This window comes from Carassius carassius, chromosome 2 (genome assembly GCF_963082965.1).
Source record: "Carassius carassius chromosome 2, fCarCar2.1, whole genome shotgun sequence".
NCBI classification, from domain to species: Eukaryota; Metazoa; Chordata; class Actinopteri; order Cypriniformes; family Cyprinidae; genus Carassius; species Carassius carassius.
Window position 1 is genome coordinate 33015210 of NC_081756.1, and position 27276 is coordinate 33042485.

Here is a 27276-nt window from a genome sequence, read left to right on the forward strand (position 1 = left end):
TAAACACTAAAACGATAACGTTACCAATTATTTTCAGTGACAACGTGACTGACAAAAGTTTATCTAATAACATGTACGAAATGTCCAAATAAAGCTTTGAAAAGGTTTCATAAAATGGTAAACCTCAAATTTCAGCCTTTAAATAAAGAAAGTGTTTAGTCAAAATGATAATTGATTAATAAATAATAATAATAATAAATATATGTGTTTTATCTGCTCCATAAATAATTCTAGATATCTTTTTTAAAATTGTTTAAAAGGGTAGAATCCACATAAGCTTGTTTTTCATCAACTGGTCAAAATTGACAGTAGGGGATGCTAATTCCGTCCGTTTTTTTGGCCAGACAAAAACTGCATACAGACTCTGTAACTCTGTAAACCCACTCTCTGTCAGCAGGTGGCACTTATAGCGCATTCATAAACTCAACGGAATCATGTGTGATTGGTTATGATGCACAACACTGTAAAAATTAAAAATGATGGAACAAATAAGCCCTAATATTAATTAGATAATAATACTAGCCTGATAATAATAATAATAGTCTCGCTATCATGAAAGGCATCAGCCACAGGCGATATATCTGACTAATGTCGGTACATGATACTATTGTCTATTGTCACAACTCTAGTTGTCATGGTTTTCGTTAAACTTTCATGTGAGTATTGTGTTTTTACTACTGCAGATTTGAAATGCGGTAAAATGTTTCACTAGCTCTTTCTCTTCTCATCGGTCTTCGTCAGCCTGTGTTAACTGATCTTCCTCACAAAAATATCTGTTATTATTAATATTCTTTTCTCTATGGTCATCTTCCCCTTCTTCTCTTTTTCCATCACCATCATTTCCACACTCCCATCCTTCCATTTGTGGTGTCACCCTCTTCTATTTTTGGTGGGTCACCTCGCTAGGCTGCCAAGGTGAGAAATATTGTCCTCCCTGATGCCCTGATTTAGTGCTGATGTTCCTCTTACACACAATTCACACTCTTGCAATGCTTCCTCTTAGTGCACTTGTCTTTCCATTCCTTTTAATTAAAACTTCGAGTGTCGGGGAGCATGTATTTTTTTCACCCAAAACTGAAAAGTGTCATCACTTACTCACTCTCACCCTTGTTCCTAACCAATAAGACTTTCATCCATCTTAAGATTTTTTTGTCAAACCTGACAGATTTCTGTCCTTCCATTAAATGTCTATTCCACCAACTTGCACTAATCCAAATCTTCTGAAGAGTCACGATTGCTTTATATGCTTTTATACTTGAACAGAATTAAATTATTTTGATTAAATATTGTTTCATATGAATTACTTTTACAATGTCTTTATGAACCTTTTGAACTGTCAAAGGTTTGGTGTAAGAGACTTTCACCAAAAGGACATAACTCAGGTTTCATTAAAAATATCTTCATTTAAGAGTCTTATGAAGGTGAGTAAATGATGACATAAGTAACATTTTTGGGTTAACTCTCCCTTCTAGGCTTCTATTTCAATCAAATTATTTGTTCATGTTGACAATGCAGAATTAATGTTTATTTGAATCTGCAAAATGTTAATTTGTAATTTCTTGGATTGACTTTATTTTGAAAAGAGTTCATCCATTAACTTTTATCACTTGAGTGGATTAAACTGTATTTCCCCATCTTTTAGTGTGTTTGTGTACCATGAAGCAGGAAGCACACATAACACTCACACGTAAAAGATGGCCTAAACTTGTGTGCTTAAATACTAATCCTCAGGTTCAGTGTATTTGAGCAATCTAGCTTCTAATCTAACTATCTAGCATCAGAATTTGCTATAACCCTAATGTGCCTGTGTGCCTTTAACAATAAACCCATCTACTTATAAAACGGCAGCATCTTTAGAAAGGTAATGTCAGCTTTAGTTAGTCATGAAATTAATATTTTATGTTCAAACTGCTTCTAATTTAGATTTAGCCCTTACCTTGAAATGACATTACCACAAATCGTGAAATATGTTGTGTTCATCCAGTACAATAAATATCAACTTTTATCAACATTTAATACATATTTTAGTAATTTGTTAATGAACAACATTAGATTCATTAACATCAGTTTTTGTTTTTTCATTAATTACCTTGTTCAAAGCACTGCATACTGTTTTTAAAGTATTTCTTTAGTGGGTAAGTGTGCTCATATGTTCAGTATTGTGAGTTTATTTACTTTTTTTTTACTTATTATCTCATAACACATCTTAATGGAATTTATTTCAGTGAAATCCTAGTAATTTCTAAGCACTTTTTAAGAGCCAACCCCTATATTATTTTTTAACTATTTTGTTCCTCCACAGGTTTCCCAGGGCTGAAGGGTGTGAGAGGAGATCCAGGACCTCCAGGGCCTGGTGGAATAAAGGGTATACCAGGACTTCCTGGCACCCCAGGGTCACAGGGATTCAGGGGACCTCCTGGACCCCCTGGCATTGGAACACGTCCAGGCATACCTGGAAGACCAGGAATAAAGGGTATAATATTGCAGAAAGAGCTTATTTTAAATTGAGAAACTACTTTAAATTCATTTCTGAATCATTTAAACCTGCTTCTACTATCTCTAAAACCACACTATTTAAATTTGTTATGTGCTTTATTACAAAGACGTCTAATAAGCACATTTTACATTTAATTATCATAATGTAGATATTTTGTTGTCTGTGTTAAAGGGGAGAAAGGGTCTCTTGGATTGGTGGGGTTCCCAGGATTTCCTGGTTCTCCTGGAGTCCAAGGTGGCCCAGGTGTTAAAGGTGCACCTGGTTTCACTGGGCAGGATGGCGTACCTGGGAGATCTGGATCAAGAGGAACCAAAGGTAGGTATATTGATGGCACTTGCAGGATGTTTCATGGTTGGATTTTTATTTATTTTTTTATTTTTTTTAGTTAAGCGAAACCATAGAAGGCACTCAAAAAAGAATTTATAAATTCAGAAAGAAGCAAGATATAAAATAGTTTATTGTAATTATGTTTTCAGATGCACTGAAGTAATATACTGCATACTATTCTAATGGATACACTGCATGTTTATGTTTTAAAGGGGATCGTGGTGTTCCTGGTCTTCCAGGACCTTCTCCTCCATCAATTCCAGCAAATGAGCTGGAAAAGGGTGAAAAAGGTGACCCAGGAGGTGGTGGACTGCCTGGTTTCCCAGGACCAAGAGGTACAAAAAGTGGACAGAACATCCAATTAGACCTCAGTTCCTTAATTTTTAATGATGAATTTATGCTGTTTAGTGGCATAGAGGTGTGTTCATGGACTTGTGATGATGAGCTTTATGTAGAGTCATTCAATGGAATCTAATAAGCAAATTTATTTTTTCAGCTTGTTATAAAAGTGTTGGATTATAATGACATTAAATTCCAGTCATTCAGACATTAAAATAAAAATGAAATAAAAACAAAAGGTTTTTTCCCCCTCTTTTTAACAGGTGATAAGGGTTATCCAGGGCTTCCTGGACGTGAAGGCTTTCCTGGATCACCTGGTGTTGCAGACCAAGCAAAAGGTTTTCCTGGCCAGCCAGGACTCCCAGGTATTCCCGGCTCCTTTGGCTTTCCTGGACCCAAAGGTTCATCTGGAGTTATGGGCTTCCCTGGCTCACCAGGCCTGAGGGTAAGCATGCTTACTGTACTAATACTGTTATTGGCATCGGGTCTAATATATTCTCAGAGTTTCCTACTTGTACTTATCAAAATGTTTTATGCACAGAAACATACAGTGTCTATTACTTTTTGTGATGTTCTCCACTGCAGGGTGATGATGGTTTACCTGGTGTTCAAGGGTTCCCAGGCACTTCAGGACAACCTGGTGGCAAAGGTGAGATCTGTGTGATTCTGTCAATGCCAAGTATAATAATAATAATTATGTGCATTATTTCTGACCTACACTACATATGGTAAATGCAAGTAGTTGAATACTTAGAATAATGTCCCTAAACATTGTCTCTAAGGTGAGAAAGGTGATTCATATGAATTATCTGGACCCCCTGGACAAAAGGGTGTGATTGGAAGTCGCGGATTCCCAGGTGAGAAAGACACTTTTTTCAGGCTTTTAGTATGTGAATATCTTGTAAACTCTTCTAAAAAATAGATTTTTGTCTTTTGTCTTTCATAACTAGGTGGCCCAGGACTTCCTGGTGAACCAGGTGATCCAGGGTTCCCAGGAGTCTTGGGATTCCAAGGCCAGAAAGGTTTTCCTGGAGAGCCGGGAGCACAAGGATTTGGTGGTGTGTGGAAGTTTAGAGACACCCTTATGATTCCATTGAAATTATTTCAGCTTTAACAATAGCAGCTCTCTTCCTAATGTCAATTTAATTGTATTGTTGTACTTGTTTATAGGCTCACCAGGCCTCCCGGGCATTAGGGGTCTGCCTGGTTATCCAGGACAGCAGGGGCGTGATGGAGTTCCAGGCCGCCCTGGAGCTCCAGGTTCATCAGGAGAGAAAGGTTAAACAAGAACTTGTACCAGTTTATTTTAGATATTGCTAAAAAAGGTTTTTCACCTGTAGTCGTTCATCTTTCTACAAACCAGTAGACAGTGTTGGGGTAGTTACTCAAAATATGTAATTAGTTACTAGTTACTTCTGTAAATTGTAATGAGATTACTTTACTAGTTACTGCATTTGAAAAGTAACTTCACTACTTATTACTTTACTTTCTTTTTTTAGGGCCCTATTAAATCCGTTTTATTTTTTCCCAAATTCCGTTTTTTTTTTTTTTTTTTTTTTTTACAGATTCCGTTTTTCCGTTTTAATTTTTCTGGATTCCATTTTTTTGAACACTTATTCATTTGCACATCAATTTATTAAAAGTTTAACAAAATTACATGTTTAGAGCCCTATGAAATGTTTTATTTTTTCTTTACCATATGTTTTATTGTTAGCAAATTCTGTGTTTTAGCATGTTTAATTATTTAAATGCATAAAAACAACTTAATTTATTAAATTTTTTCTTAAAATATCCCCCTGAGAAATTCTGTTGTGTATTTACATTTTTCTGGTTATCAAATGAAGGCATAAAATATTAATTTAGTTTTTCTTTGAATTATTGAAAATTAAGCAAACTTTATTTTTTGGTAAACAAAGGGGATTTACTATTATAAATAAAACATGGAAGAAATGTTGTGTGATTATTCCTTAAAAAAAAATAATGTTTGTTTCATTTTAGTAGTAGTAGTCTATGTACATTCTGCTGAACAATAGTAATACATTTCTGGCAAATACTTGTCTTTAAATTAAACGTTTATTTTGACGTGTTAACGTGAATACCTTTACAGCTCTGTGTATGTGATATGAAGCTAGTTTTACTCAAATCAAACGGTCAAATGCTCATGAAGTGAACGCAGCATGACTCTCATTGCAGTTCTGGAGGGTGAAAAGAACATTTCATAAGGCTATTTTAAGAAGAAAATTAATAAATTAAGTTGTTTTTATGCATGTAAATATGTCAATGACTTGCTGAAGTAAGTGCACGAAAATCAGCTATGTACGTATGTATTAGACCCGGAAATAACATCTCTCTCTCTCTCTCTCTCTCTCTCTCTCTCTCTCTCTCTCTCCGGCCCTGAACATTACACACAGGCAAACACGGCATGTGTAACGCAGGAAAGCGCGTTCCTATAGTCTAGTAAAGTAGAGTAGTTACCAATATTATTAGAGTAATGCGTTACTTTACTTCGTTATCCAAAAAAGTTATATAGTTACTGTAATCCGTTACTTTGTAACTCGTTACCCCAACACTGCCAGTAGAAACCAGAGCCGGGTTTCCCGATAACGATTGATCTTATCGCTTAAGAACATTTTTTACGAGTAATTTTACGATCGTTCGTTATTGTTTCACGTGCGTTTCCCAACAATGCACGTAAAGCAATCGCACGTAGCTGTGCTTTAAAAGAGCTACTTCGGTGTTGCTGTCCGTTTATCAAGATCTGAAATGTCACCTTATAGAATGGCTCTTAATTGTATAGTACACAATCGTTTATTGATGTTAACCTAATGCTGCATTCCAGACAGACCACTTGGATATGATAACTATAATAAAATATAATATTACATTATATTATATTATAGTGTACAATATTATACTTTACATAATAATATATAATATACTTTATATACTTATATATTATGTTAGGTAAAAAATGTTAGCCTGAATAAACTGTAAGTCGCTTTGGATAAAAGCATCTGCTAAATGCATAAATTTATTTAAATGTAATTATTTATATACATTATAGAGAGAGAGAGAGTGAGACGTTATTTCCGGGTCCAATACATAACTGGTTTTCACGCACTTCATCAAGTCAATAGCCGCATTTCCACTGTCAGGCCAGTGCGAGCCAGGGGTTAAAACGGGCCGGGCTAATAGCCTCGGGCCAGAATAGCGCTGCGTTTCCACAGTCAGGGCCTGAAGCACCGCTGCGCTTCACTAAAACCCGCCCTTTACACGCCTCTCAGAACAACGTCACGAAACCGTATCATTTCAGCAACAAAGAGAAGTTATCAGAAAACTAAGAAAGAAATCACTGGAACTAGCGTGATCACAAAACAAGCATGATAAAAGTGGCCGTTTGCATGCTTTGTTAAATATTTAAATTCAAAAGCATCAATGTTTTACTATAGAATGCGTGATACATTGATCATAATGAATTAATTTATCAGGACTCAAAATTAATCACACAGAAATAAATGTATTTATATTTTATTTATTTTTAACGCTTATGAAAATGGCCTGCTTATTCAGTCGAGTCTGTTTCTGTTTATTTTTAGTCACATTTAGAATGAATGATAATATCTCTATTTTTATAAAAGCTCCCGAACATAAAACATTATTATATTTCTATGATAGGCTACGTGGAGCTAAACTCTCGAGACGAGACTTATGACAGATAATATAAGTTACTAAAAAATTACACGATTGTGATAGAGAATAAGAAGCTGACATCTGATTTCTTCAAGCGGTCATATTAACCATGTTTACTATGGTAATGTTAATGTTTAGCGTCCAGAGTCTTTTGCATCGTTTATAAATATTTCTGCCTTGTATGGTGATTATAATTCACATCAGATCAAGTTATTGCAAAGACTCCTGCTGACTGAAAGTGAGTTTTGAGCTTAACTTATTAAAAAAAAAATAAGTGTTTATTGCTGTTATCTTTCTGAAATGATCCGCAGTGCTGACGCTCTCTATTTTTATAAAATCTCCCGAACAAAAATCATTAGGAAATTATATTTTGATGATAGGCTATGCTACGTGGAGCTAAACTCTCAGACAAGACGACAGATAAAATATGTTACTAAATAAATACACAATTGTGATGAGAATAAGAAGCTGACGTCTGATTTCTCCAAGTGGTTGCATAAACCATGTTTACTATGGTAATGTTAATGTTTAGCGTGCATAGTCTTTTACATCGCTTATAAATATTTCTGCCTTTTTTAGTGATTGTAATCCACATCGGGTCGAGTTATTTCAAACACTCGCTGCTGACTAAGAGTGAGTTTTGAACTCAACTTATTTAAAAAAGTCTTTAATGCTGGTGTTGAAGCTTTTATCTTTCTGAAATGATCCGCGGTGCTGACCATCTCCAGACGCGGAGAAACTCCGCCTTTGTTCATAACCCCTCCTCTAGCCCCAGCTGGCCCGCTTTGGCCCAAGGTTTTCATCGGGGCTTCCTTTGGCCCGACGAAGGCACGGTCAAGCCCCGGAAGTGACGGTGGAAACGTGACTGGCCCTGGCACGCACTAGCACGCCCGCTTTAAGCCTGACAGTGGAAACGCGGCTATTGACATAACCTCCACCCAGTCTTTGAAGCATTTCCTGCATTACTTCTTTTATTCTTTAAATAGTCATTTAAATGCATATTTCTACATTTTCCTGCCCTTTTTAATTTATTTATTCATAAATTAATTAAAAAAAAATTAAGAAAACAAGTCATAAAGTGTACAATAAAGCACATTCAAATCCTTATATTATAACCAAATTGCACTTGAATCAAGTTAAAGGTGTAATCTGCTGATTGTCCTGCAGGTGACTGCATAAATCTGTCTTCTTACGATGAACTTAGGGCTTTACGATTACTCCAGAGCACCCATAGATCTATGAAGATTTTCAGGTGCTACTTAAGTTACTATGCTTTCGGGAAACAGACTGTAATATTAAGATCAGTCATACGATCGTACAAAGCTTTTGGTAAACTCAGCCCAGCATGTTGCCATTTCTGAAATACCTTGCCTTAATTCTTCCTCCAGGTTTTCCAGGATCACCTGGTTTACATGGACTCAATGGTCTTCCAGGATCCAAGGGGCTGTCTGGAGTTCCAGGTACATTAATCAGATAAACCTTTGATTATAAGGTTCTACATTATGCTTTAAACATGTGCAAACTAGTGACTGCTCTTTCATTTAACTTATGTCCTCAGGTGTGACTGAAGGTGGTCGGACTGGAGCTCCTGGTGTGAATGGCCTGAAGGGAGAGAGAGGCTCATCACAACCCGGAGCACCTGGGCGCCCAGGAGAAAAAGGATCCAGAGGAGACCCTGGTGAGGAGAATTCTGTGTATGGACCACTGAACATGGCAGTTGGGCTCACCAGACCTTTTCTTATATGTGAATCTCTTGTATGGAAAGAAAATAAGGGAAATATTAATTTGAATGAAAAGGAAAGTCTGGAAGAAAAAAATTAAAACTGTAAATACATGTAGTTTGTCTAAATGGTAGTAAACATAAATGGAAAAAATTACTGAGCCATCCAGCTAATTATTTAAAAAGTTGAGTGGGAATCACACCAAAAATAAAAAAACAAGTAATTATGGGGTCATTGCTTCGTTTCTCTTTTATTTGCATTTAGTGATTTTATATGTATTTAGTGATTATGAAATCTTGGTTTCCAGGTGCCTCTGGTTCGAGAGGCTTCCCTGGTAATCAAGGACCCCCTGGCCCCCCTAGTTCTTCTAATATCCCAGGTCCTCCCGGAGACCCTGGACTTCCAGGATTAGATGGACGAGAAGGTACAGGACATCTCTCTTCTCATTACTTTTATTGCTTCTCTAAGAAAGAACATATCCTTTCTTGGGCTATATATATATATATATATATATATATATATATATATATATCAAAAAAGTGTTTGATGTAGAGGGCTAGCAATTATAATTTCTTGTACAGGTAGATCTGTTGCTCTTTGAGTGTGAACTTCACCTTTTGTAATAGCAGTTGCTCATAGTTCTTGTGATACAATGAAATCAGTTGAACTTGGTCATTTGTAGGTCCTTTTGGCCCTCCTGGCCTGCCTGGTCCACCAGGCCCTGGAACCGTCCAAGGAGACAGGGGGGATGCTGGATTTCCTGGGCGACCAGGGATACCAGGACCACGTGGAGACCCCGGTGGTTTTGGAGCCCCTGGAATACAAGGCAGTCCTGGTTTTAAAGGTGTTTTTTTCTACTGCTATAATATTGCCCTGTCTCTTTTTACTGTGTTTCAATAGTTTATTCATTGGAGTTTATTCATTTTTGTGCTCTGGATTTACAAGGACAAAGAGGTGACCCTGGCTTTGATGGTGTACTTGGATCACCGGGGTTACCTGGAGAACCAGGATATTTTGGCAGGAATGGACCCAAAGGATTAAAAGGTCAGTAAGCATTTTGTATATTTTGAGATTTAGCTAACAGTAATAAATCATGAGCATTATTGAACATCAGCTTTTGCTTATCGTCCTCTCAGGTATTCCCGGTCCTAAGGGACTTCCAGGTACTGTGTTCCCACGTAACATAACCAGCAGTATGCCATTTGGGGAACAGGGCCCACAAGGTCTTGATGGGTCTGATGGTCAGGCAGGAATGCCAGGTATACCAGGCAGTCCAGGAGTCCCAGGTGAGTGGTTTTTTTTTATTATTCATTGTCTTTGCAGAAGGTAAGAAAAAAGTAAGAAATATTAAACAGAAAGTCTGATTAATTATTTATATTTTAACTCTAATTTCAATTCCTCTGAAACCTCTCTAGGTCCCAAAGGACCCAGAGGGCCAATGGGTAGACTTGGTCCTGTTGGTGCAGCTGGATCTCCTGGAACTTTTGGTGACCCTGGACCTTCAGGAATCCAAGGACCCACAGGAACCCAAGGTACAAAGAGTGTCCTTCTACCTTTTACATTCTTTGTATAAATGTTTTGGAGCAGTGGTTCTCAAATGGTGGTTTAAATATATATATAAAATCTATCACATAATGTAAATAAGTTAATATGTAAATAAGAATATATGAATGACTCAATTTTGACAATTGTCAGATAGAACCTTATAATTCCAAGGGGAAAATACATACATACATACATATATACATAATTTGAAAAAAGTAATAATACTAAATAATACTAGCCATATAACCATATATATATATATATATATATTGGTGGCTGTGTAAGCCATCAAACTTCCTTAAGATTATTGTTTATTCAAAAATTATTAGAGAGAAGCTTTAATTCAGCAAGGATGCTTTAAATTGATTTATCGTGACAGTAAAGACATTTATAATAAAACAGAAGATTTATATTTCAAATAAATGCTGTTTTTTTTTTAATCCTGAAAAAAATGCATCATGGGTTCCAGAAAAATATTAAGCAGAAACTGTTTTCAGCATAATAAAAATAAAAGTTTCTTGAGCACCAACTCAACATTTGTATTGATTTTAATAGTTTCATATGACCATCAAATAGAAGCAGCCTTGGTGAGCTTTTGCAATAAGGTTTTTTTTTTTTTTTTTTAATAAACATTTTTGTGCTACAGACATTTTTGACCTGGTCTTGTGCCACTTGATTTCTAGTTTAAAATTGGGATTCTGAAGCAAAACCAGATGAGAAACATTAAACTAATGTATTACTTTTGATTGGTTATTCTGCACTCATGTGCTTTATGTGGTAACAGCTAAATAATTTTGATTATTTTCTATCAAATCATATTATTTGATATCAGCCAATCGCTGTAATTACATAAGATACACCCGCAGAAGTCATTTTAGTGGTCAGATTAGGTAGATATTTAATTAACTGAATATTTATGAGCAGTGTTGGGAAGGTTACTTTGGGAATGTAATAGGTTTTTATATAACATAATATATACCCTATATAAAATGTAATAAGTAGCATACATTTTTAAATTGCTTTATTAAAGTGATGCAACTGATTACATTTCATTACTTTTTTTATTACTTTTCTAAATTTCTAACAAATGTTTTCAACTGTTAATCATTTAGAAATATTTAAAGAAGGCAGGGTTAACTTTACAGTAGGGCTCAAATCAGAATCCATCATCACTTGAAATAAGATTATATTAATTTAATTTTAAAGCACGGCCACCACAAAAATCTCCCTTCTGTAACTGCCTTTCAAGTTCTTCCACTTTGACATATCTTCTACAGGAGCGCGTGGCTCACCAGGAATGCAAGGTCGTCCTGGTCCACCGGCACGCAGTAGCAGTATCGGTTATACTTTGGTGAAACACAGCCAGTCCAGCCAGGTGCCCATGTGTCCTCAAGGCATGTCCAAGCTGTGGGAGGGATACAGTTTGCTCTATGTAGAGGGGCAGGAGAAAGCACACAACCAGGACCTGGGTGAGACACTACGGTTGTTATTACAAGGGCTTTCAGATGTTTTCGAATTTTCATTAATTTGGATCATTCTGTTTTGAAATAGATTTGGAATATGAATTGTTGTGGATCAATTTACTGTAGACTATGTAATATACACAATTTTCCTTGTATATACTGATAAGCTGACTAACCTCAAGATAATGTTGTGAAAGTTGTATCCAATGTTCTTGTCCTCACAGGATTGCCCGGCTCCTGCCTGCCGCATTTCAGCACCATCCCTTTTCTGTACTGCACAGTCAATGACATCTGCCACTACGCTAGTCGCAATGACAAATCCTACTGGCTGTCCACCACAGCACCCATTCCCATGATGCCTGTGGCAGATCAGCTGATATCTCAGTACATTAGCCGCTGCTCAGTGTGCGAGGCTCCATCTCAAGCTATCGCTATCCATAGCCAGGATCTCAGCATACCGACCTGCCCTCAGGGTTGGAGAAGTCTGTGGATTGGTTACTCCTTCCTTATGGTAAAATTGAGTTATACCACACACATCAACTGAGCTATTACATGTTCACTCATCTGTATAAAATAATGTTCAAACGCTTGACAGTTAATACGATAAAGGTATGCTGAAAATTGAATATTTTTATTTGTAAGCTATTAACTAAAGGATGTTTTATTTCGGCAATGTAAAGACTACCTACATATAACTTATGACATTCACTGTATGTTTGTCCTTCAGCACACAGCCGCAGGTGCCGAAGGAGGCGGTCAGTCATTGGTGTCTCCCGGTTCTTGTCTGGAGGATTTCCGTGCCACCCCCTTCATCGAGTGCAACGGTGCCCACGGCACCTGCCACTACTTTGCCAACAAGTACAGTTTCTGGTTGACCATAGTAGAGCTGAACAAACAGTTCATCCATGGTCCTTCCCAGGAGACGCTGAAGGGAGTCGAGTACCTCTCACTCATCAGTCGCTGTCAAGTCTGCATGAAGATCTTGTAGCTTGTATAGATGCACAGCAGGAGACTTTATCCAAACTACTGAAAGAAGATTGGATGAGATGAGTAAAGGAAGATAAAGAACCGAACATGAACTGACTGATTAGATTCATGCCCTTGATACCCAACAGTGATGATTTGAAGGGCTAAGGTGAGCCCATGGTAAATTGGTAAGATTTTACTCTTCATCTGTTTATCAACCACGGTGCTATGTTGAAAATAATATGTTGTGTTTCTGTGTTAAAACATTTTCTTTAAGTTGTTGGTCATATTCACGGCTACCTCAGAGAGTGCATCCCAGACTCACTGTGGATGGCACGGAATAATAAACCTTGATTTTCCAAATGAATCCATGCAGGGACGAAAACAATACTGCATTTCATGTATATGTTTTGGCTTCAGTAGCCTGTGTTGGTGCTTTCTTCTCATTCATGTTAACCATTCGTTAATCTTGTTTACCATTCAGCAAAAATGGACAAACCTGCACTTTGCATCTTCATGAATAAGATTGTCCTCATGGTTGTCAATTGAAATGGTTAGTCTAACCCCATACATATCCTGTATGAATAGCACTGAACAAAAAAAGAAAAGAAAAAAAACATATATATATTAACGTTCTTTCACATGTAGTTGATTTAAATTCATCTTTTTCACCTAGTGATATATTATTTTCTTTTATTGTTGAGAACATTTAATCATCCATTAAACATAAATTATGTGGATGCTTAATACCTTACAGATCCTTTCTTTGTCTTTTAAGGTAAAGGTTTTCAGCATCAGTAATTCATTACATGACCAAAAATGTGTATAATATAAATATATTTTTAAATAGACTCATTTTAAGTCAGCCAGTCTCTTAGAAAGATATATAACCACTATGACCACTAAGTCTCTCATTGGTAGCCATGAGTATACATTTCTTCTGTGTTTTATTTCATTGCATCTGTAAGTATTTAGATTATGGTTTATTCATTTCACCTACTTTATAGAAAGATGTATTCAATTCATTGTAAATTTAATAACAGGGAAAGATTTAATAATATTTCCCCATTTATATTGCTTTTGGTTATTTTCTCAAATAAAACAATGTACATTTGTGAAGATTGGCTGTCAGAAGTGGGCAGTTTGCTTTAGTTTTTACTGCTATGAGACTAAAAAAAAGAGATGTATAATTTCGAAACACTGTAAATGTTCATAACTGATTGTTAAACATTTTTACACGAGAGGACGACATTTTCCAGAATTTGGTATAGTGCTGTAAATGTTTGATCTGAATGCTCACAGTGAGTACATGTATGAAACCTCTCAAATAAAAGAATTAAAACTTTTAAGTGCTGTCTCATATTAAGTTGTTCTTGTGATGTAAAACTTTCAATCTTTATTACCATGTGACTGTCGAAATATATAGCCAATATAGCACTGGCACTCAGATTTGGGTTTATATCAGTACATTTTGAGTGGTGATGGACTCTTCCATCCTTTTAGGCAAGTCGTGTCACTCGGCCGCCATCTTGGCAACGCCTCCGGGCAGCTATTTCAGACTAACAAGACCAGGCTCCTATCTAAATTAATGGGCATAGATTCAGAACTGCACTTTCACTGGTCTACGGGACATAAAACTATATGTATAGAAGCAGCAGTAAAATATAATAAAAATCGCTGAAAAATGTTGATGACTTTGCCCCAAAATAAGGTTTAAAACGCCTTTTTCCCCACAGGTTATACTTTTACTACGCATGCACAAGGGTTCCTCAACTGTGCGCATACGTCAGTGGAACCAGACGATAGGCTTAAATGTTTCCCGGCTTGACTGTTAAAAGCAGATGATTGGCTTTCCAGCGGGAGGGGAGGGACATTTGCACACAACCGCCATCTTTGCCATTATGGGTTTCCTTATGTAGTTGTATTGAGGATTGAGGAAGTGGCATGTCTCATATAAATTGTCTTTGTCTATAGCCATGACTGAGGTGCCCTTGAGCAAGACACAGATCGCCAACTGCTCCCGGGCACCACAGCAAATGCCTGCCCACTGCTCCGGGTGTGTATTCATTCACTACTCAATGCTGTGTGGGCGTGTTTTTGTGACATATCAGGACACAACTTTGTGCAATGACATGGGTATGACACAGGTATTACAAGGAGAGGGTGACTTATGAGGACATAACCCATGTCCCCATTTTTCAAAACGCTTCTAAATCATACAGAATGAGTTTTTTTTTTTTTTGAGAAAGTAAAAATCCACAAAGTTTCCTGTTAGGGTTAGGGTTAGGTGTAGGGTTGGTGTAGGGCCATAGAATATACAGTTTTTACAGTATAAAAACCATTACGCTTATGGGATGTCCCCACTTTTCACAAAACGTCCCCTTGGAATTATAAGGTTCTATCTGACATTTTTGTCAAAATTGAGTTATTCACTTATTCTTATTCTGTGTCAACATTTTTACATTATGTGATAGATTTTTTAATGTTGTCTACATTATGGGACTTTTTTATTTAAAAAACAATAAGGTTCTATCTACACAGTCAAATGGAACACAAAAACTTTGAAACTCAATATCTCAAAACTACTCGTAATGCAGATAGAACCTTATAATTCCAAGGGGATGAAAAACAAAGTGTGTGTGTGTGTGTGTGCACTTGGATGAGTTAAATGTAAAGCACAAATTCTGAGTATCAGTTACTATACTTGGCCACACATAACGTCACTCACTCACTTTTGAAACAGTGCAAAATTATTGTAAACATACATTTCTTATACATTTTATTACACTTTTTTTAACAAGTCTTACAATTTCTCACACATTTCTTATACTTTTTATTTTATTTCATTTCTTACGATCTTTTTTTTATTTATTTTTTTATACAAAATACCAAAAATGAATACAATAATGATATATAAATAACTTTTAATCTCCAAGCAAGCAATACTGCCAGATATACTGCTTTAAATCAAGGACTTGGTGGCACAACAAGACGCTAAGGCCTGAGTGGAGGGATGGAGAGGCCACTAATGTCAGCCGGCAGATGGAAAGTAGACTGAGAACAGAAATCAAGGGTGGCTGGGACAGATGTTGTTTTCTGATGTTCTCTCCAAGTCTTAATCCATGACCTGAATCAAACACATTACATGTATTGTCTAAATACATTTCATTTACAGCACTTTGGCAACATGTTTATGATGATTATATGACTGATGATCAAACTAAACCAGAAAGAAACAAAAATGAAACACCATTTAGTTTATAAGTTCTCCATACCTTAAACCAGTCATGGAGATGCATCATCTCCAGAGTGAGTCTCTTCTTTGGCTCAGACTGAAGACAATCACAAATCAATCTGCAGCATTCTGTGCAAAAACAATCGAGAGAGATGTCTGATTATTAGATTACACTTACAATCTTTTCGAAGCTATTGGCCTTTTCCGGCCAATTTAGAATTCAAATTGTCCTCCTTCTTCTTTGATGAAGATCTCACCTTGTGACAGGCCTGGATTTGTCCAGATGTTGGCAGCGGTCATGTACAGGTCCTTGGCTGTGGGAAAATCCCCGCACACCATTTCAAACAGCAGGATCCCGAGGGACCACACTGTCATCGGCTTGGCATGGTATTTGCCAGTGAGCTTGAACTCTGGAGGAAAGTACTCTTTTGTGCCTGGAAGAAAGAGATTCTGTCTGATGTTTAATACATTTCCACAGCATGCTGACTGCAGGATGTGTTTCTGTGAGCTAATGAACAAAGACGTTTGTGTAACATACCGCAGAAAACTTTGAAGGCTGTTTCTTTCATGAGAGCACCACAACCAAAGTCAATTAGTTTCACCTCCATGGTGTCTTGATTCACCAGGAGGTTTTCCGGTTTGATGTCCCGATGGAAGACACCGTTATCACAGCACACGTTAGCGGCACAAACAACCTGCCACATAACATGTTGTGCCGTGCCCTCGTTGAGGGTTCCTCCGTGGAGCTCCATGAAACTAAGCAAGTCCATGCAAGGCAAGGGCCGCTCCATGACCATGATGTAGTGGCCAGTGTATTCCTGCCAGTCCAGCAGTTTAATGATTTGAGGGGAGCTGGGGCTCTTATTGGCCATAAGTGTCAGGCCAATCTCCCTGGTCAGGCGTTTGGGATGACCGGGCTAAAAGAGAAAACATGATGGATCGATGGTGGAGGTTTCCCAAAGAAAGACTTATGCTGTCTTCTAAATTGCATACTTCCCTACTATATAGTTGTCCGAATTTCATTCAGACTACCCATATCCATATTATATAGAACTTTTTCAACGTTTGTGGAGTAAATTCAAATACAAATGTAGTACTTGGACGCACCCTTAGTCCACAAATCAAAACAGTTCACAAATCATTTGTAGTCTGTGATTAACATGAATATGAGATATTAGAAACTGAAAACAGAGACTGAGAAGCAATGAGACAGAGGGCACAGCCACTCACCACTCTGATAAATGGCATGTTTGGTGACTTCAGTGAATATTTCACAGCAACCTGATCAATAAAACAAAGAGTTAACAGTTAGCATGTGCACAGTGATCATAAATATCAAGAATCCTGAAGAGATATGCAAAGTTTTGTAGGCCAAAAAAAAAGAAACCTCAAGTCTATCCTTGCGGCGAGTCCCTGCGGTCACCAAGCCAAATCCTCCTTCACCCAGCTTGGGACCAATTTTATAACGCCTCAGAATGTAACCTATCAAAAAGTAAACAGTTGTAGTTACTATGAAATGCAGTTTTATTCCATTTTTATTTGATATTTTATAATAACATTTTCTTATTAAAAATAAATAATATTAATAAAAAATACTGCATTTTGAAATTGGAGTGGTTCGATGCACTTTCGACTTGATATATATTAAACCAACAGATTTGTTTCTCAAACTGAATTTTCACATAATGCATTTGGCACCAAATAAAAGCTGTTCTCCAATCATGCTGTGATTTCAGGTCTTTCAATTTCTGATCTCTAAACTTTCACTCTAAAATACTTGGTGTGATAAAGACAGCAGCGTTTGGGACAGTGATTCTTTGCTATAAAAAGCAGAACAGAGGTTTTGGTATCAGTCATATCACTTAGTAATATCCTCATGTGACTGTACCCTTGTCATGTCTGCGAGATGTTCCCGCCGCCGCAAGCTTGAGCTTCTTCCACGTTTCGCAGTTCTGCGGCGAGGAAAGCGGAGAGCGGGCCACTTCCAGAGGCACTTCTTCTTCTTTTTTCCTCTCTCCCCGTCTCCTTTCTAACCTCCATCGGTCTCACCAGGACCAAACGGCCACCTCCAGCACTGTTTCTTTTTCTCCTGTCTCCCGCCATCAGTCTCACCAGGAGCTGGCGTCTCGAGCTGATGAGCAGGATGGTTCTCCTCCGTGTTGTTGGTGTATTCACAGGGTTCGTGTACAGACTCCATATCAAGCGCTTTTTTAGTTGTGCATTTAGCTGTCCCACGATAAAACCGTGTGTGATTTTGTTGTCAGAAACTCCGATTTTTCAAACAAAGTGAGCAAGTGATTTTCAGGCCTTTAAATACTGCAATACCAACGTTCTAAGTGTCATAGAAATCATAAAAACGTCATAAAAACTCGCGCTGAAGTGCTGAAAAAAATTAGATTTAAAAAATATGCAAAAAAGAAAAAAATATAATAATAAATAAATAAGAGAGGGGGGGTGGATCTATATATCAATTGGCTATTTCGTGTATATTGTGGAATTAATTAAGTTCAAGGCCGCTAAAAAGAACCTCCTTGAAATGAGTTTCCCGATAACGATTGGTCTTAGCGCTTAATGAGCGTTTTACAATCGATCGTTATTATTTCACGCGCTTTTTTTTTTTTTTCAAAAATTCACTTAATACAATCGCACGTAACTTTAAGTGCTACTTGGGAGTCGCTGTCCGTTTGTCAAGTGCTGAAATGTCACCTTATAGAATGGCTCGTAATTGTAATGCACGCTCGTTTTGAACTATTAATTAACCCAAAGTCAATGTGTCAGCACCAATGTCTAGTGACCAGTGTGTTCTGGTGAGAAATGGAAATTAAAAGACTTTGGGTTCTGGCCCTCAGATTATCTTCTGGCATTTACTTTATTGGACAGCCATACTGCACATGAATGCTTTGCCTGTTTGTGCTTTATTACTATTAATAACACTAATGCACTATTAGGGAACCATCGGGATTTGATTATATTTTATTTAGTAAAAAAAAAAAAAAAAAAGAACACAACTTTTACAAGGTAGACAGACAATAAACAAATAATACTGGATTTTGAAATGTTTTGAAACTAAAGTTCAAAACAGTATGACGTCCGTATCCTTATTTGCCGATATCTCGTGATATGGCGAGTTTGATACAAGCTCCGAAAGCACTGATTCAAAACAGAGGGATTCGTGATTTCAGACAGCAGCGCCCCACAGCAGCAGGGGGCGCTGTGCGCGCTCTAACTCAGAGTCACCACTGTAACTCACAAACAACAGACAGACAGAACGGGACTTGAACAAGCACAAGACGTTTCTCCTGTGATACTGCTGCACTAAACAGGTACCTATAAACCCTCAACAGTGTGTGTTAATAAATGCCCTGATTTGTCGGATTTCAGATGTTATCCACGCTGATAAACATGCACTGATTCTAGTATTATAGAGCTGTTTACAGTAATGACGTTATATTACATTTGACAACAGAGCTAAGTTAGTTTTACCATCAGCAGATTCGTCTCTGGACTATTAGCACATCATTTAGATTTAGGTCATATTTCACCTCATAATCAACAAGAATTTTTTTTTTTTAAATTAAAAATGATATTTTGCATTAAGAAAATTAAGCCCACTGTATGCTGAAGACCACTGATCATTTGTTATATTTCAGATGTTTTAATTTAGGACTCACTAAGACAAATTCCATGTGCGTGTAAGCTAGGGCTGCACGGTTATGACAAAAATCATAATTGTCGATTATTCCCTTGAAATTGTAATTTTGATTATTAATTACTTCTGATTACCACAAGTTACATTGAATTATGTTTATACCATTGCAACTGCATTCCATATTTTTATATGAAAATAAAAAAGCTTAAAACACTCTAACTGAAAAAAAAAAACATTGTGCTTTTTAATAGTATTAAGCCTCAAATGTCAACTATACATCGGATTGGTTTCTTTTTTTTTAAACGATATTAAAAAAAGTACAAATATGAATGGTATTATAATGCTTTACTAAAACTAAAATTAAAACAATGGAAAAACCCTTAAGATAACATGTAGAAAGAAAAAAATGCATCTTACGCACACAGAATAACATAAGTGGGCTTTGAACGATTAATTCCCGCTTTGAATGATTACATAATAGTGGCATCCATAATTGTAATTGTGATTAGAAACTTGATTAATTGTGCAGCCCCAGTGTAAGCACACTTGGCAATAAAGCTCTTTCTCTCTTATTCAGTGTTGTATTATGAGGTGTCGAACATACATTTGTGCTTTTCAGTTACGCTGGAATTTTCGGAGACCGACTCAGACATGTCATATGTCTTCATCAATGACTCGTTGCAGACCAGTGTACCGTTACTGCAGGCTTGTGTCGATGGGGACTTGAGTTTCGCTCGGCGTCTGCTGGAGGCTGGCTGCGACCCCAACATCCGCAACCACAGGGGCCGCACAGGTCTGCATTTGGCAGCAGCGAGAGGTAATGTGGACATCTGCCGATTCCTGCACAAGTTTGGTGCAGATCTGCTAGCCACCGACTATCAGGGCAACACTGCACTGCACCTGTGTGGACATGTGGACACCATTCAGTTCCTGGTGTCCAATGGGCTCAAAATTGATATTTGGTGAGATATACCAATATATTTATTTGAACAATTATTGGTAAGTGTTTGTTACTTCTTTCTTTCTTTCTTTCTTTCTTTTTTAATGTTGGGTACAATGCGACTAATACTGTGGCACACCTGTGTTTTTCACTACTACAGTTTTCACTGTGTATTACAATCTTATTTATTGAACATTGACAGAGCAACACATTTTAGGAAAAAAAAACAAAACATAAAAAGTATTGATGGTATAAAGTGGGTATACTAATTATGTGTAATTAGGTTTTGCACTATAGGTTTTGCATAACATACTTGTTCAAAGTCACTTTAGCTTTAGTAAATCAATTTAGTTTGTGCCATATTCTGTTTATTTAAAACAAATGTAATACTAAAAATATATAATGGCATCATTATAAGTATGATTATTATCTTTAACTTAAATTCAATTACATTAACTGTTTGAATCTGGCCATGTCATCTCAACAAACGAAAAAGTCATCCTTTTACATATTGTTCGGTTTTGAAAAAACCTTGATTATAGATATCTTGAACAAAACTGAAAACCAGGAACAAGACCTTTATCTCAGAATGTATTTGGTAAATATAAAATTTCACGTTCGCTGCATAAAACTATGAAATGCTTTAAAAATAATAATAAAATAAATAAAAATAAAATACAATTCACCTTTTACCCTGGTGTATTTCTGTTGTACCCTTTTATGTTTTTTTCTTTCTTTTTTATTTATTTATTAATACAATTTTATCTTTTCCACAATAACAATGGAAGTTATAATGAAAGTTAGCCACCACTTTCATAAAATAGAAATAAAATGTGTTATACTGTTTCGAAGAGCTGTTGTATTCATGGATTATTTTCCTGCAGCAGTACCACTTGTAGTGATGTCATTATTATCATTATTTGACTCTATGTAAAGTTTCTCAATTGTTATTTAACACTGGAACAGTAACCACAATGGGTCAACACCACTGGTGCTGGCTAAGAGGAGAGGGGTAAATAAAGATGCCATTCGGTTGCTGGAAGGGCTGGAAGAGCAAGAGGTCAAGGGCTTCAACAGAGGAGCTCACTCCAAACTTGAAGCCATGCAAATGGCTGAGAGTGAGAGGTTAGCTTTGCACATTTACATAGTTTCATTACTTTACATGTTTCAGTAGCTTTCTTCCTAACAGAATAACGTTGTTCCTAGTGCGATGGAGAGCCATTCGCTGCTGAATCCAAACCAGCAGAACAGTGAGGGTGTGCTGTCCAGCTTTCGCTCCACCTGGCAGGAGTTTGTGGAGGACTTGGGCTTCTGGAGGGTCCTGCTGCTGCTGGTGGTCATCGCCCTTCTTTCTTTGGGCATTGCTTACTATGTTAGTGGCGTACTGCCTTTTTCTGCAAGTCAGCTGGAGTTGGTCCATTGAGGGCCAGTGCCCGGTTGCATGAAACTCCTTAAGTGAGGGTTTCCCTGAGGGAGAAAACATCCCTGAGGTAAGGGATTTCATTAAGAGCGTTGCAAGAAACCTTTTAACTGTCACCCTTACCTAAGTGTTTATACTAAGCGTTTCACAGTAGTTTCTGACTACATACGGCAAAGATCGCCGTGGTTGCTATAGTTACTACTTCTAACAGTAAACAGAACATAACGAACCACAAAGCCAAACCCTTGCTAAAATCACACTTGTATTAATATATTTTTGCTATGGAGAGTACAAACATAACAGAAAACAAAAAAACGTAAACCAAACTGGACAGAGGAGGAAAAGGCAATTATTGTTTTCGTAAGTGGTTATAATAATAATAATAATACTTTTCAGCCTTTCATCAACCATTCATCGTCTCCAAGAGATTATTACGATCATTAAAATCACGCCTTGGTATTTCCTCCTCTTCAATTAACACTAAATCAGCCATCGTATTTTGAGTTTAAGTTGACTTAAGGGAGCTGTTTTGGTCCCTTAAATTTATTAAGGTGAAATGGCCACTAAGGACTTTGTAGCAACGCTTAAGGTAACACTTAGATAATTAAGGGGGAAAACTTAATAACAGCCTTAAGTTCCTTAAGGAAACCCTTAGGGTTTTTTCTTGCAACCCAAGTTTCACTAAGGGTACCCATAACCTTATATCTAAGGGATTTCTTAGCTTAAGGAGTTTCATGCAACCGGGCACAGATTGTTATCTATCTCGGAACCGACTAAAGGGAGGTTTGAGTGGACTCTGAAGGTACACTGAAGGTTCTTCATAGTACTAGATTCAGTCTGATGTGAAGTTTAGGAACAGTCTTGTTACTGTCACAGGTGAGGTGAGTGACGGTGTTCACATGATGATAGCTGTGCTCTGAAGGAAGACTGAAAGGTTAAGGTTAATGTATTTAAAAACCCATTTCTCACAGATCTTTCCATGATCACTGAACCTGGCCGACTGGTTGATAAGTAAGACATATACACTTGTAATCATTTCAGTGGTGATGTAAATGATGACTGTTGTAGGTTAGATCAGGCATCATGTTTTCATCCCAGTATTTACTTCTTTTCCTTTTCTATAATCTTTATTTTTTTTCTGTATATGAAGTGTGTGGAAGTACGACGTCGTTACATACATATGCTTATTTACATATCTGTGATTCAACAGTTGACATTGTTACATGGAATATTGTTTTAAAGTAATGGTATGTAAAATGTTACATATTCCAATAAATGGCCATCGGGATTCAGATAACAGTTTGATAAATGACAATTAAGATCTTTATTTAAGATTCTTTATTCTATTTTTATGTTTGTGTACAAATAATCCTAAATGCTTAAAGGGTCTTTCTGTTTGCTAAAATAAGAAACGTTTTCCCTCATCATTAAATGCTTTTGCACCATGTTTGTGTTCTGAGCAATATTTTCCACAAGAATATTTGAAGCTAAATATGGCCTGAAATGATAAGAACAGTTACATTGACTTGTCTCAGCTGTTCTAAAATGACCGTAAACCACACACAGCAACAAAAGTGAATAATTTTAATAATTGTTATCATAGAAATAAATATGTGCAGCATTTCTTGTCAGTTCTTGACATAAAAGATGTTGAAACATAAAGAATTGAAAAATCTTAATGAAAGGAGTACAAGTTGCGGTTTATTTTGTGTCAAGGTTAGGGTAAAGGGTTACAAATGTTGATTACACTTTCCATATTTTCACACACATATATATATATATATATATATATATATATATATATTTTATTTTTTTATTTTTTTTAACTTTAATGGTTTTTGTACTACTAAATCGAAACCAGTATTCTAAAAACCCACTGGAAAATCTTGAGGGAAGCTATAACTCTATAACTAAATGAACAGTTCTATTTTATTTTTATAATTGTCCCACACTGCCCCTGGTGCAGGTGGAAATACATGATAGACTTATACATTCTAGTAGCATTCTTTTGAATCAGTTTTTTTAGTTTATATTTAAATCATTACTTGTTAACACACACAACTCTGCTAACCAGTGGTCATATCCAGACAGACATTTGATTTTCTCGTTATGATGGATAGAGTGTGTTGAAGCTGAATGACTCATCTGGATGGTTCTTTGGGTTTTGATATAGATTGCTCCCAGCAGGGGGAGATGGTTGATTGATTGTAAGATGTACAGTATTCAGTGGTGGTACCACTCAGAGAGAGAAACAACAAACAGCCAAAAAAAAGTCTGAACATATTTAGCATGTGCTGACCCACAAAATGCAACATAGAAAAACAAGAGAATAAGACATCAAGAGAAAGATATAGACTGTAAAGCAATAAAGACAGTGGGGGAAATATTTATTTGATTAGATCAGGCCTGTGTCACAGGCAAAATCCAAAACATGATTATTTTCTTTGTTCTAGAATTTCTCTGTGGTGTAGGAATCACTTGTTTTTAAGCTGAATCCTTTAGTTATTATACTGCTGGATGCCACAACCTTCTTAGGCTATTACATGTAAGAATCAACCAAATATAACACTATAGTGTAACCTTCAACCAATGTAGCAACAACTATGTTCTACAACAATAACCTTTACAGTAATGCTAGGGACTGTACAGTCAGTTCCATTATATTTAATAGATGATATGGGTTGTGAATTCTTTCTTTTGGAGACTGAGACCAGCCATTGTCTGAAAATTAAAAACCAAAAATGTGTGATGGTAGGATTAGGTTTACATGATAGAAAATATCATTAGCTTGGTGTAAAAATCAATAGTAGTCATTGGATGAGAGAAACACAAAACAAGTGTGTGTGTTTGAGAAACATGGTGGATGTTTCAGTAAATGCATTAGTATGCTCTGTCTGATGGATGATGGATAAAGTGTTTTAATGTATGAATTTGCACTTGTAAAAGCTGAGTGCTTTACTATGATTGTTCTGTAAATTACTTGTTGATATTAATTGAAAGGCCCTGTCATGTACCATTGCAAAATTCCTTGTGTTCGCTGATTTTAGATTAAGTGACTGGAATATCCTGCAGAACGCATGTTCATACTTCGATTCAGTGATTATCATAGCTTGCAGGATGACAACATTGACAGCTAGACATTTCACTAGTCACTAAGGATAGCTTTGCATTAATTGTAGTTGCAGTTAGCCCTAAAAGTGTTTGGGGTTTTGATCTAGGCTCCAGTTTGAAAACACATTAAAATATGTAATATTGTAAGTTTTAAGTTTCTATTTTAATACATTTGAAAATCTAATGTATCCTGTGATGGAAAAACTGAATTTTCTTCATCATTACTCCAGTCTTCAGTGTCACATGATCCTTCAGAAATCCTTCTAATATGCCGATTTGGTGCTCAAGAAACATTTTTTGCTGCTTAATATTTTTGTGGAAAATATTTATAATATTTAATATTTTGTAGGATTCTTTGATGAATAGAAAGTTCAAAAGAACATAACTTATTTAAAATATTTTTGTACCATTAATGAAACCTAATGAAAGTGCCAAGTGTTCCTTATTGCATGCTGCCTGCAATAATCTATTTTTGGGTGACTCCTGATGGATACTTTATTAATCCCACAGGGGGCACTGCAGTAGGGCATGGGTAGCACATCACCAACTTCTTCCCAAATAAACATAAAAACACAAACTGTAAGAATTGAATCACAGAAGAAACATTAATACAGACACTTTCACATAATTAAATTACAATACAACATGCTTCATAGTAAATTCAACCACTTAGGAAATATATAATAATTTATACAGACACATAAAGAGAGCTTAATAAAATACAAATTACAAATATGAATGTCTTCTGGCACAAAAGTAAACTTAAATTGATTGGTCAAACACTTAATACTAAATACTGTCTGCCAGAAGGCAGTATGTCAGAGTGCATGTGTAAGGGTGCGTGTCATTTACTCATGATACTCCAAGCTTTCCTTATCAATTGCTGCTCATAAAATTCAGGTAGGCTCCACAGTGGCACACCAGATATTTTTCAACCAAGTCATAACTATAATTTGGAGGCGATTTTTATTCTTTATAGAAATAGATGGAAACCAGCACAGGAATGAAAAAATCAAGACGCTCTCAATAAAAGTATTACAAAATGCACTCAATATACTGAAGATATTTCTTTGGTGAACCTTTCTTGATAATAGCCTTTGTATTCTGTTGAAACTTTAAGGTTGTATCAAAAATGGTTCCTAGGTATTTATACAAGGTATATTTATCAACCTCTTTGTCCTGAATAAGCACTGGTTGCACCCTTTGGAAACTGCGATTAGCCCACGAACAGCATGTGTTAAAACAGGTGTTTAGTATATACTTTGACCTCTCAGTTCATAATTTCTCCATTTCCCTGCTTTGTATGTTATCTGGCCTTTAAAACAAAGGATGATTTCAGAATTTAAGATCCTGTTTACACCATTATCTTCCCAATAGATACCCATCATTCTCCCTCAGGTGACCTTTGCACACCAGGGTCCAGAACCAGAACTGATAATTGGTGAGGATGTATCTGGATATGGGATGTCAGTGTGTGTGTGTGTATTCAATTCAACAGCTTTTAATGTTTAGTTTAGTTTCAAATTGGGATAGAAAGCACTTTTTTATTGTGAATGCATGCATGATCTTTTTTATTAGGCCGAAAACCACAATGCATCAATCACAAAGCATGTTGCAAAGACTATTCAAAACCTGTGTGGTCATGTACTTCTGCAGGATTTAGACTGCCGATCCCTCGCATATCACGTGGATCAGCGCCCTCCAGGCATCAGGTGACACAAACACACATCTGTTCTTCCTCTTCTGAAATTCATGTGCATTCGGCCATTCATCTGTTTGTTATCTTATGTCTTAGCACTATTTAACAGTTAATTTGCCTTTATCATACAGTATGTGGTTGTAGTAATTAATATAATTCTGTAAATTGTCACAGGGGGCAGTTCCTATCCTCTTATCGTATTAACCTTTACTTTGTAAATGTCCTCTCAAATTCTGAGGGAACAATTCATTTCCAGTGACACTGATACAGGATTTGACGTGTAAATCATCACCATAGCATTCATTTGTGAAATTTACAGTTTACAATTTGTGTGTGTGTGTGTGTGTGTGTGTGTGTGTGTGTGTGTGTACCTGACAACTTGAGTCTCGTAGATTAGAAACAGTCTCAACTTGTTTGAGGTATTAGAGCGCTGGGGGCCTTGAATTTGATTGTTTGTTTTTTTCTGTGCTGTATGTGAAGCATGTAATCTGCTTAAGGTTGAAGTCTGGTTTTCATCTGATAACTATGGCGACACATCTGATCTTCTCCCACCTACTCCCATTTCACCTCAATAGATACTGAATTCATATATCACATTCATATCTCTTCAATAACCTATACTTCAATACCCACAGAGGCCTTTCCTGGCTAATCCTCAGGCCAGTGGCCACCAA

The 27276-nt window shown here is 36.6% G+C and overlaps 3 protein-coding genes across 6 annotated transcripts in view; 2 read left to right on the top strand and 1 right to left on the bottom strand.

Annotated features, from left to right (window-relative positions):
• Positions 1–13897, top strand: part of LOC132109076 (collagen alpha-6(IV) chain-like) — a 141071-nt gene extending 127174 nt beyond the window's left edge. For 2 of the 3 annotated variants that reach the window (XM_059515288.1, XM_059515290.1), the window contains 19 exons: positions 2303–2473; positions 2669–2812; positions 3037–3159; positions 3427–3608; positions 3749–3812; positions 3946–4020; positions 4114–4221; positions 4334–4441; positions 8242–8313; positions 8412–8531; positions 8882–8998; positions 9257–9418; positions 9520–9618; positions 9711–9860; positions 9990–10106; positions 11397–11588; positions 11807–12093; positions 12310–13654; positions 13717–13897. In XM_059515288.1, the coding sequence (XP_059371271.1) occupies positions 2303–2473; positions 2669–2812; positions 3037–3159; positions 3427–3608; positions 3749–3812; positions 3946–4020; positions 4114–4221; positions 4334–4441; positions 8242–8313; positions 8412–8531; positions 8882–8998; positions 9257–9418; positions 9520–9618; positions 9711–9860; positions 9990–10106; positions 11397–11588; positions 11807–12093; positions 12310–12570 (2552 nt within the window). In that variant the 3' untranslated portion in view covers positions 12571–13654; positions 13717–13897. Of the gene's footprint in view, positions 1–2302; positions 2474–2668; positions 2813–3036; positions 3160–3426; positions 3609–3748; positions 3813–3945; positions 4021–4113; positions 4222–4333; positions 4442–8241; positions 8314–8411; positions 8532–8881; positions 8999–9256; positions 9419–9519; positions 9619–9710; positions 9861–9989; positions 10107–11396; positions 11589–11806; positions 12094–12309; positions 13663–13716 lie in introns of all 3 variants that reach the window. The other variant, XM_059515289.1, reaches the window with a different exon arrangement.
• A 1586-nt stretch (positions 13898–15483) lies between these two features.
• On the bottom strand, positions 15484–17723 carry LOC132097905 (serine/threonine-protein kinase pim-2-like). Of its 2 annotated transcripts, XM_059503901.1 has the most exons (7): positions 17672–17723; positions 17171–17265; positions 17014–17064; positions 16322–16700; positions 16041–16217; positions 15824–15912; positions 15484–15675 (listed from the first exon to the last, which is right to left on the bottom strand). In XM_059503901.1, the coding sequence occupies exons 3-7, from the start codon at positions 17029–17031 to the stop codon at positions 15664–15666; spliced, it is 675 nt and encodes a 224-aa protein (XP_059359884.1). In that variant the 5' UTR covers positions 17032–17064; positions 17171–17265; positions 17672–17723; the 3' UTR covers positions 15484–15663. The 2 variants fall into 2 exon arrangements, 1 of the variants encoding a protein (XP_059359884.1); XR_009422793.1 differs by lacking the exon at positions 17672–17723 and having other exon boundaries at positions 15824–15880; positions 15962–16217; positions 17171–17261.
• Positions 17724–19030: 1307 nt separating this feature from the next.
• Positions 19031–21796, top strand: LOC132097897 (ankyrin repeat domain-containing protein 46-like). Its single transcript, XM_059503886.1, has 4 exons — positions 19031–19106; positions 20052–20394; positions 21339–21497; positions 21579–21796. The coding sequence occupies exons 2-4, from the start codon at positions 20084–20086 to the stop codon at positions 21793–21795; spliced, it is 687 nt and encodes a 228-aa protein (XP_059359869.1). The 5' UTR covers positions 19031–19106; positions 20052–20083; the 3' UTR covers position 21796.
• Positions 21797–27276: the final 5480 nt, after the last annotated feature.

Bases quoted from the DNA above. Each gene is read 5' to 3' on its own strand.
- LOC132097905 (XM_059503901.1), bottom strand. The intron at 16,218-16,321 runs GTATGTTACACA...TCTTTCTTCCAG, and splicing joins AGCCTTCAAAGTTTTCTGCG to GCACAAAAGAGTACTTTCCT. The intron at 15,913-16,040 runs GTGAGATCTTCA...GTTTTTGCACAG, and splicing joins AAATCCAGGCCTGTCACAAG to AATGCTGCAGATTGATTTGT.
- LOC132097897 (XM_059503886.1), top strand. From the start codon at position 20,084: ATGTCATATGTCTTCATCAATGACTCGTTGCAGACCAGTGTACCGTTA. The intron at 20,395-21,338 runs GTGAGATATACC...ACACTGGAACAG, and splicing joins GGGCTCAAAATTGATATTTG to TAACCACAATGGGTCAACAC. The intron at 21,498-21,578 runs GTTAGCTTTGCA...CGTTGTTCCTAG, and splicing joins CAAATGGCTGAGAGTGAGAG to TGCGATGGAGAGCCATTCGC.